The 10096-nt window shown below is 38.6% G+C and overlaps 1 protein-coding gene across 1 annotated transcript in view; it reads right to left on the bottom strand.

Annotated features, from left to right (window-relative positions):
• The window catches only part of CASK (calcium/calmodulin dependent serine protein kinase), a gene marked incomplete at its 3' end in the record, with an annotated part of 276912 nt that overhangs the window by 112414 nt on the left and 154402 nt on the right, over positions 1-10096 (bottom strand). Inside the window, exon 8 of the mRNA XM_077768526.1 lies at positions 5832-5915. Within this exon, the coding sequence (XP_077624652.1) occupies positions 5832-5915 (84 nt within the window). The remainder of the gene's footprint in view (positions 1-5831; positions 5916-10096) is intronic.

The raw sequence follows: 10096 nt of genomic DNA, 5'->3' as shown, positions 1-10096 counted from the left end.
GCCAGTGGCTATTGCATGAAAGAGCACAGCGCTGGAAAGTGCTGGAAAATGGCATTACTAAACAAACTTTTTCTAGTTCTGCAAAGTTCAGGAATTTGAGGGACCAACTGGTAATTCAGAGCAGCATACAGACTAGATACTTCCGCAATTTGCAAAATCAATACAGGAAAACTGTAGAAAGTTATCAGAAATCTTCCTCATTTTCTGTATATACAGTGTAAGGAATAAATGTTTTTATCTTTTAAACTGAGTCACATGGATTCAACTCACCATTTCCTAAACTTTACTGAATGCAATAATTACCCAAATACAGACTACTGCTTCTATTTTTTTCTTTTCTTTTCTTTCGTTCTTTTTTACAAAAGAACATTTGACATGCTTCACTGTGGGGAAATTTGCTTTGTAGTGGTAGAAATAATTCATGATTATTCAAGCAAAGGAGATGATTTCTAGAACAGATTCCTTTCCTTAGCCTCTTCCCTAGTTAGACAAGCTCAGATGCTAACAGATGTTTCCCTAGCACCTCCCCCAACCTAACCTCTTGCTAAGTAAACTCCAAGTAGATGGCACCTAGGGCTTGCGTACATGGGTGTCTCCTTAAGACATACCACAGAGCACAGATTTTTCCAGAGAGCCTAGATCACAGTCTGTCCTATGTATCCTAATATTCGATTTGAGAAAACAGGATTCTCGTATCTAGTCTTGTACTGAGGCCTACGCAGTTTATTAAAGGAAGTATTGTTTCTAGAGGATTTTTTAAAAACCAAAGTATTAAAATTCTAGAGCTTAGTATAAAACAAAAAGAGAGGAAAACTCAACATCTGAAACATCTGGTAACCAAAGTGAGAAAAAAAAATTTCCATCATTCACAGATGTAAAAATGAAATGAATCAAGAGAGGAGAATAAAAAGAAATGTGTGATAATTCAAAATTTTAACTTTCTAAAAATCTACATATGAAAGGTAGTCTGAAAATGATGTTAATGCTAATTGTCGAAATAATTTTCTCATTGGGGATTTGTTGTCTCCTGAAGCCTGTTGAGAGGTTAAATTCCAAAATGAATGTATAAATATGGAAAGAAAACACTTTGATTGTTTAGTATCGATGTTGTTGTGATGAATGAGTAATAATCTTGAAATTTCAGCAAAGTATGAGTATTGTTTTATATTCTGGCATAAAAATGTTTCACAAAACTTTCAGAATGAGAAAAACGTTAACTCAAAAGTAAAACTCACCACCAAAGACACATAAAAATTATTCAAATAGCTTTTTGGAAGGGAAGTTATTGAGAGAGATCATAAGTCTTAAATACACATACATACGTTGATGCCAATAATTCCAGTAGCACAGAACTTGCCCTAAGAATATAATCATAGGTATACAAAGGTGGACAATGCGAAAGTATTTATGGCTGTGGAAAACTGGAAGCAATCTTTGTGTCCAACAGCTGGTTAATTATGATATGCATGATATGATCGAATTTTGTAGAACCATTACAGTTTGTGCTTAATGAGAGTAATGACTCTCAATACGGTGGACATATCAGAATCAACCATGAGGCTGTTTCAATAAACACACGCCCCTCTAACCTCTAGTATAACTGGGGCTGAGGGAGGGGTGGTCCCTTGGGTGAGCTGAGTGGTACAGTGAGCCACTGTTACTATGGAAATGTGTCATATCCCTAGAGTGTACTGAAGAGGAAACCAGTATGTAAGAAGAATTTTTGTCACATGGTATAAAAACAAGTGGGGTATGCAAAATTCACATAAAATTAACCCTTTTAAAGTGTACAATGCAGTAGTATTCAGTACGTTCACAATACTGTGCAGCCACCATTTCTGTCTAGTTCCAAAGCACCATCACCTCCCTCCCTCCAAATCCCTATACCTATTAAGTGGTCACTACCCAACACCTGGCAATCACCAATTTACTTTCAGTCTCTATGGATTTACAGATATAAGTAATTATTCTAGNAAGCAGGATCCAGGCTCTGAGCTGCCAGCACAGAGCCCAATGCGGGGTTCAAACTCATGAACCACGAGATCATGACCTGAGCAGAAGTCGGATGCTTAACTGACTGAGCCACCCCGGTGCCCCAAATGTGACCTTTTAAAGGTCTCTTTTGCATATGGATATCCAATTGTCCCTACACCATTTGTTGAAAAGACTTCTTTCTGCATTGAATTGCCTTGGCACTTTTGTTGAAAATCAACTGACAAACAAAATAAGAGTTTATTCCAGAACTCTCAATTCTATTCCACTGATCTGTATGTCTACCCTTATCTGATATTAGTACCAGAGTCCTGATAACTGTAGCTTTATAGTTAAGTGTCAAAATTGCAAAGTAGGAGTCCTCCAACTTTGTCATTTGTTCAAGATTGTTTTGGCAATTGTAAGTCCTTTGCATCTCCATATGAAATTTTAGGATCAATTTGTCAACTTCTGCTTAGGAGACTATGTTGCATCTATAGATCAACTTGGGAAACACTGCCATCTTACCAATACTGAGTCTTCTAACCCATGAACATTAAATGTCTCTCCTTTCATGTAGATTTTCTTAAATGAATTTTTAAAAATGTTCATTTATTTTGAGAGACAGAGAGAGTGCAAGCAGAGGAGGGGCAGAGAGAGAGGGAGAGAGAGAATCCCAAGCAGGCTCCACAATGGCAGTGAGGAGCCTGACATGGGGCTCGAACTCACGAACCATGAGATCAAGACCTGAGGTGAAATCAAAAGTCAGATACTGGGGTGCCTGGGTGGCTCAGTCAGTTGGGCATCCGACTCTGGCCCATGTTATGATCTTGCATCCGTGGGTTCAAGCCCCGTGTCGGGCTCTGTGCTGACAGCTCAGAGCNAAAAGAGTCGAATGCTTAACCGACTGAGCCACTGAGGCGCCCTGTTTATACATTTTTAAAAGCTTTTAAAAACTTCTAAATGTTAATGTCAATGACTAGGAAAAAAGCTAAAATGGTATGGAGTGCGCATTTTGGAATTAGTTATTCATAAACAGAGTATCAAGTCAAAGGTATTACCATTAAAATCACAGTAAAACAGTAACAACAGTAATAATGTTAATAACAAATAATATGCATGGAACACTCATGACTGCATGTACTTTTGTAACTGCTGTAACATACTAATTCATTGAATTCTTATAGCCATATGAGTTAGCTATTGCCATTATCCACATTTTGTAGATAAGGAAACTAAGGCACAGAGAATTTAAATAACTTGTTCAAGGTTACACATCCAGTAAGTGTCAGAGCCATGATTCACTTAAGGCAATGTAGCTACAGAGCCCACTCTTTCCCATAATGCTGTTCTTCTTGCCACGGACAATAAAAATTTCCTTCCTCCAAGTCACAAAAGCAATTTTCTACTGCTTTCTGTGAACTTCCCTTTTAATCATTTCAAAGGGAGTAAAAAACAAACAAATAAAGAAACCACACTGGGGTGTTGCCCAACATTTGAGGAGCTTAAAAACAGTGTCTAGATACAAGGATGGGTACCTAGCTGTACATTTGTGAAACAAAGTTGTGTGGTGGCCTCTGAAAGCTAACGAAGCCGAAATCTGTGTTCTGGAAGCTCACAGAAGAGGCAGAAAGAGGAGAATGAGTTCTTGCGGATGGTAGGCATAACACACTTTAACCAGGCTGGCTGAATCACATAAAGGAATACAGCCTTACCAGAAGCTGAAAAAAATCTCAATGACAACCCTGCTGATGTTCCTAATTCTAGGTTGTCTGGTGGGTCTTGAAACTGTAAATAGTCCTGCAAAGGGATGTGGTAAGTTCATATGACCCCTCTCTGCTGTAACAGCTTTGCCCTGTCCAAATGAATCTTAGTCACCACTCTGGCTATTTTAGGCCCAAGTCTGATTTTGTGGCACTGGGAGAACTACAGCATGGGTTTCTTGTGATGGGCAAACCTGAGCCCTATGGTGAAAGGCCTGGACTTGGCCAATGAAAGGTTCAGCCCCAGACAGGGCAATGTCACAAAGGCCAAAGCAGGGTCAGACTAGGGGAGAACTGAGAAAAAACTGTAATTAATGGTTCCTTTGGGGGAGGAAATGAACTTCAAAAACAGCTGACAAATTTTTACTTTGGATAGTGAGGTGTTTTTTTTTTTTTTTTTATTTTGTAGGCTACAGTGGTTCAGACATATGTCAAAGTCTTGGGAAACTTCTTTGGGTGCCATCTTGATAATGGCATGTTTTTAATAATTATTTTTGCTAAGGACTTTTAAAGCAAATAGGGAAGAGCCAGTTTGAAGTGCTGACTGTAAAAACAATTAGGACAGAGGCGTAACTGAGAATCCTCATCACCAACAATGACACGTTACAATCCCCCCTGTTATATAGCAGCACAGTCCAATAGGACTTTTTACAATGATAGGGAAATGTCCTATGTCTGTGTTTGGTTACTGAGCACTTGAAATGTGCTAGTGTGATTGAGGAACACTTTTGATTTAATTGTCATTAATTTAAATAGCTATGTGTAGCTAGCAGCTACTAGACTGAATAGTTCAGCTCAAAGGATAATATCATGGCCTAGTTTCCCCCATCCACATAAACGTTCCTCAAAATCTAGTGTAAATATACAATTATTCAGATACTTTAGGGGTTGAATAATAATGAATATTATTGCAATCTAGGACATATACGAAAATATTTACAAAGTTCTATAGTTGGTGGGAGTCACATGGCTAAGGAGGGCTACTAACCAACCAACCACTTAGAGGACAGACTTGAAGCTGACTATTTTACAGTAATCAAAAATAAGTCAAATAATAATTTTAAGACCACAGTATAACAGAGTTTCCTCTGTTGGGAAGAGGGGGGAAATGTCCCGTACAATTTTTCCCTAGGGTTAGGGTACCTGGGTGGCTCAGTCAGCAGAGCGTCTGACTCTTGATTTTGGCTCAGGTCATGATCTCACAGTTTGTGGGTTTGGGCTCTGTGCTGATGGTGCAGAGCCTGCTTGGGATTCTGTCCCTTTCTCTGCACCTTCCTTACTCACTCTCTCTCAAAATAAATAAATAAACATTAATTTTTTTTACTAGGAAAATAGTGTACTATTTTATATTTGGTCTTTTTCAAAACCTTTTAAAATCAAATGGGCTCCCCTTATGAGATAATTACTATTTTTTTTTTTTTNNGAGAGTAGTAAAGGAGAAAGGTAACTGGGAAGAATAAAGAAAAGGTGAGAAAAGTAATTTGAAAATATTTTCTAGTAGACCAAGGTGGTGGAGATTCTTACTGCTTTGTGATGGTTGTCCAATTAATTCTAATCCAGTGTTGTTTCCACTGGACTAAACTTAGATCTTCTTGTCAAAATATTTAAGTTTGAGAAACTGTGGCCTATGTTCATATTCAACAACAATGGATAATAATAGTAAATTCCTGGGGTGTCTGGGTGGCTCAGTCAGTTAAGCGTCTGACTTTGGCTCAGGTCATGATCTCAGTTTGTGGGTTCAAGCCCCGAATTAGGCTCTGTGCTGGCAGCTCAGAGCCTGGAGCCTGCTTTGGATTCTGTGTCTCTCTCTTTCTGTGCCCTCCCCCACTCAGGCTCTGTCTCTCAAAAAAAAAAAAAAACATTGAAAATAAATAAAAAAAAAATAGTAAACTCCTATTTCAAAAAAAATCCTATCTCTGCTATGAATTTTTAGGATAATACAAATCTAGAATGTGATTAATCTTTCATTTATTATAACATTTTGTTTAGATTCACAGTTAGATATTACCTTAAATGATTTAAAAACCAAAACCTTATTGAAATAATTTTTAGAAGTGAGAATTTAGCTTTAGGAAAGCTTTTTGCCGATTTAATTACCTTTAGTTTCCTCCTTGCATTGAATTTCCTCAGTTGCTCTACTGTTTCTGGAAGATGAATCTTGTAGGCATAACGATCCCGCTCCTATAAAAGAAGAAAGATGATGAACATATGTAGCCATTTAAAAAAGTGAAGAAAGTTGGAGCGCCTGGGTGGCTTAGTCCGACTTTCGCTTAGGCCATGATCTCGCGGTTCGCGGGTTCGAGCCCCGCGTTGGGCTCTGTGCTGACTGCCAGCTCAGAGCCTGGAGCCTGTTTCAGTCTGTGACTCCCTCTCTCTCTGACCCTCCCCTGCTCACGCTGTCTCTCTCTCTCTCTCTCCTAGAAATAAATAAAACATTAAAAAAAATAAATAAAAAATAAAAAAGTGAAGAAAGTTAATCTAAAACAATGAAGCCTACACTTCTTAAATGTGAAACTTAAATTCTAGAATACTGGAGATTTTATTCCATGATACTGTTAAACATTCTCAAATGAGGGATACGGAGGTCAAAACTGATAGTAACATAATATTTTATTTTCAGCAATAATAATGGGTTAAAATAATGAATCAAGTAATTTTTAGATATACAGCTAGATGGCAAAGATAATTAACCATAATTATGAAGGTATGAAGTTACCTTTGACATGTCCTTGTCATGTAAAACAAGCATTTGAAAAATTAACTTCACAAGTGATTGAGCATTCAGAATTGTCAGGAGTAACTGGATTTTATTTTAAGTGAGTATATATGTATGTATGCATGCATGCATGCATGCATTCATTCATGCTTCACGCCCAGCATGGAGCCCAGTGTGGGGCTTGAACTCATGACCCTGAGATTAAGACCTGAGCTGAGATTAAGAGTCAGGCACTTTACCAACTGAGTCACCCAGGCATCCTGGGAATAACTGGATGTTAAAAGAGTACACTATCTTCTCACTAGAACAAACTTTTCAAGGCCATCTAATTCAACTACTTCCCCATGTGGGATCCTTTTCAATCCCGGAAGGATGATTATTCTGTTTGACCTTGTCCGGTGAGTGATCATTATTTTATGGCAGCTTACCACAATTCTAAGAAAGTAAAAAAGTTCTTAGTCTGGGCCTACATCTGGCTTGTTTGGGCTAGCTTTGTCCTCTGTGATATCACAGAGCAAACATCCTTCCTCTTTTATACAGTTAACTCCTCAGTAGCTAAAAGGGGATCATGTTTCCACTAAATCTATTCTTCTCTGTGATGTCTCCAGTTGCCTCAACTATTCCTCATGTATATATATATTTTTAAAAGTTCATTTTCATTTATTTTTGAGAGAGAGATAGAGAGCGAGTGAGAGAGGGGCAGAGAGAAAGGGAGAGAGAATCCTAAGCAGGCTCTGCGCTGTCAGCACAGTACCAATGCAGGGCTCGAAGCCACAAACTTTAAGATCATGACTTGAGCCAAAATCAAAAGTTAGGTGCCTAACTGACTGAGCCACCCAGGCACCCATGCCTCATGTATATATCTTAAACCTCTTGTCATTCTTATTACCCACTTTAGTTCTACCCTAATTTGTCAATGCATCTTAAAGATTTAAATAAGTATTCACTTCAGAAATATTTCTTGAGAGCCTGCTATGTTCCAGGCATTGATCTATGCACTTGGGGTACACAAGTAAACAAAACAACAAAGATTCAGGCCCGTGTGTAGCTTATATTCTAGTAGAAGAAGGAAACACAGAAAGGTAAACTATGGAGTATGATAAAATTGCTATGGAANCAGGGCAGTGGTCTAGGCAGAGAGAACAACACAAAGGCCCAAAGGAGGAAGTGCGCCTGGAGTTTTCAAGAAAGAACTAGCAAGGAGACCCATGTGTCATGGGGTAAACAGTAGATCAGATCAGAGAGGCGACATGACTGGGGTAGGCCATTTAAGAGCCTTTTTTTTTTAATGTTTGTTTTTGAGAGAGAGAGAGAGAGAGAGCGTGAGCAAGTGAGTGCACACAAGTGGGGGAGGGACAGAGAGAGAGAGGGAGACACAGAATCCAAAGCAGGCTCCTGGCTCTAAGCTGTCAGCACAGAGTCCCATGTGGGGCTCAAACCCATAAACTGCAAGATTGTGACCTGAGGGGAAGTTGGGCGCTCAACAGACTGAACCACCCAGATGCCCCCATATAAGAGCCTTTTATTCTGAGTGGGAGAGGGAGCTGCAGGAGGATTTTGAGCTGAAGTGACATGCTCTGACAAGTTTAAAGGAACGTTCTGGTTGTTGTGTTGAGAATAGGTTAAAAGGGAGCAAGGATTTAAGGAGAAAAAAAAAAAGGCAGGGAGACCAGTTAGAAGGCTATTGCAGTAATTTAGGGGGAAGACGGTGGATGAAATCAGATGGAAAAAATAAAGATGATGAAGAGGAGACAGATTCTGAATATATTGTTTTCTGCAAAAAGTTTTACTGAGGTGTAGTTACATATAACAAACTGCATGTTTAAAATGTATAATTTGCTAAGTTTTGATGTATGCAACCATAAAAGCATCGCTGCGCTCAACATGATGAGTATACCCATCACTCTCTAAAGTTTCCTCATGTCCCTTTGTCATCTCCCTCCCAGTCCCCAGGCAGCCACTGTTTCTGTCACTACAAACATTGGTTTGCATTTTCTAGCACTTTATATAAATGGAACCAGACAGTACAGACTCATTTTCCAACTTGTTTCACTCAGCATAGAGGTTTTGAACTTCATCCACGTAGTTGCATGTATCAGTAGTTCATTCCTTTTTATTGCTGAGTGGCATTCCCTTGTAAGGATATGCCATAATTTGTTTACCCATTCATCTGCTGATGGACCCTGAGCTGTTTCCAAGTTCTGGCTATTACCTATAAAGCTGCTATGAACATTAATGTATAAGTCTTTATATGGATATACATTTCATTTCTCTTAGGTAAATACTTAGCAGTAGAATGGCTGGGTTGTATTATAGAAGTATGTTTATCTTTTTAAGTGGTTGCACCATTTTACATTTCCATAGCAGTGTATCAGTTCCAACTGGTCTACATCCTCACCAATACTTGTTATGGTTAGCCTTTTTGATTTTAGCCATTCTGATACATGTGCATACAGACATCTCATTGTGGTGTTAATTTGTATTTCCCTAATGAAAAATGATGTTGAGCAACTTTGTGTGTGCTTATATGCCATCCATATATCTTTGTTGAAGTTCCAAGTGTTTTCCCATTTTGAACTGGGTTGTGTGTTTTCTCCTTATTGAGTTTTAAGAATTCTTCCTAAAGTAGGGGAAGGGGATTAAGAGGTCCAAACTCCCAGTTATAATAAAAATAAGACACTGTGATGTGGCGTACAGCAAAGGGAACAGAGTTAATAATACTGTAACAACTCTGTATGGTGATAGATGGTAGCTAGATTTTATCATGGTGATCACTTCATAATGTATATAAATGCTATGTTGTACATCTGAAATGAATATATGTCAACTACAGTTCAAAAGAAGGAATTCTTTACATAATCTAAATATGTGAATCCTTTATCAGATACATAATTTGCAAATATTTGCTCTCAGTTCATGGCTTGTCTTTTTGTTCTCCGACAGTGTCTTTCCAAGAACAGAAGTTCTTTTTTCTTTTTAAAGTTTATTTATTTATTTTGAGGGAGGGAGGGAGGGAAGAGGTGGGGGGGGAGCGAGGGAACATGAGCATGGGAGAAACAGAAAGAGAGGGAGAAAGAGAATCAAGTAGGCTCCATGCTGTCAGCACAGAATCCAACGTGGGGCTCAATTCCATGAACTGTGTGATCATGACCTGAACTGAAATAAAAAATTGGATACTTAACAACTGAGTCACCAGGTGTCCCCCAAGAATAGAAGTTCTTAATTCTGAATATATGTTAGAAATGGAGAGAACATGATTTTCTGAGAGACTGGATATGGGGTGTGAGAGAAAGAGAGGAGTCAAAGACCTCACCAAGGTTTTCAGTGTGAGCAACTGGAAGTCTGACACCAAGAGAGATGGGGCAGAGATCAGGACTATAGTTTTGGATATGTTATGCTTGAAATATCTACAGTTCAAGTGGAGATTCAAGTAGGAACTTGGACATACAAGCCTGGAGTCCAGGAGAGAAGTCTGGTCTGGAAACAAATTTTTGCAGGGTCGCAAACATTTAGAAAGTATTAAGGATAGTACTCAACTCTGTCCCAGGCACTGAATTTGGGACTTTCACAGGTAGTATCCCATTTATAACTGTCCTTTAAAATGATTATATAAGGTAGCTGAGATAATGCTACATGCTACAAAATT

This window comes from Crocuta crocuta, unplaced genomic scaffold (assembly GCF_008692635.1).
Source record: "Crocuta crocuta isolate KB4526 unplaced genomic scaffold, BGI_CrCroc_1.0 scaffold467, whole genome shotgun sequence".
In the NCBI taxonomy this organism is placed as follows: domain Eukaryota; kingdom Metazoa; phylum Chordata; class Mammalia; order Carnivora; family Hyaenidae; genus Crocuta; species Crocuta crocuta.
The sequence above is the reverse complement of the archived record's forward strand: the minus strand, read 5'-3'. Positions and strand labels throughout refer to the sequence as shown.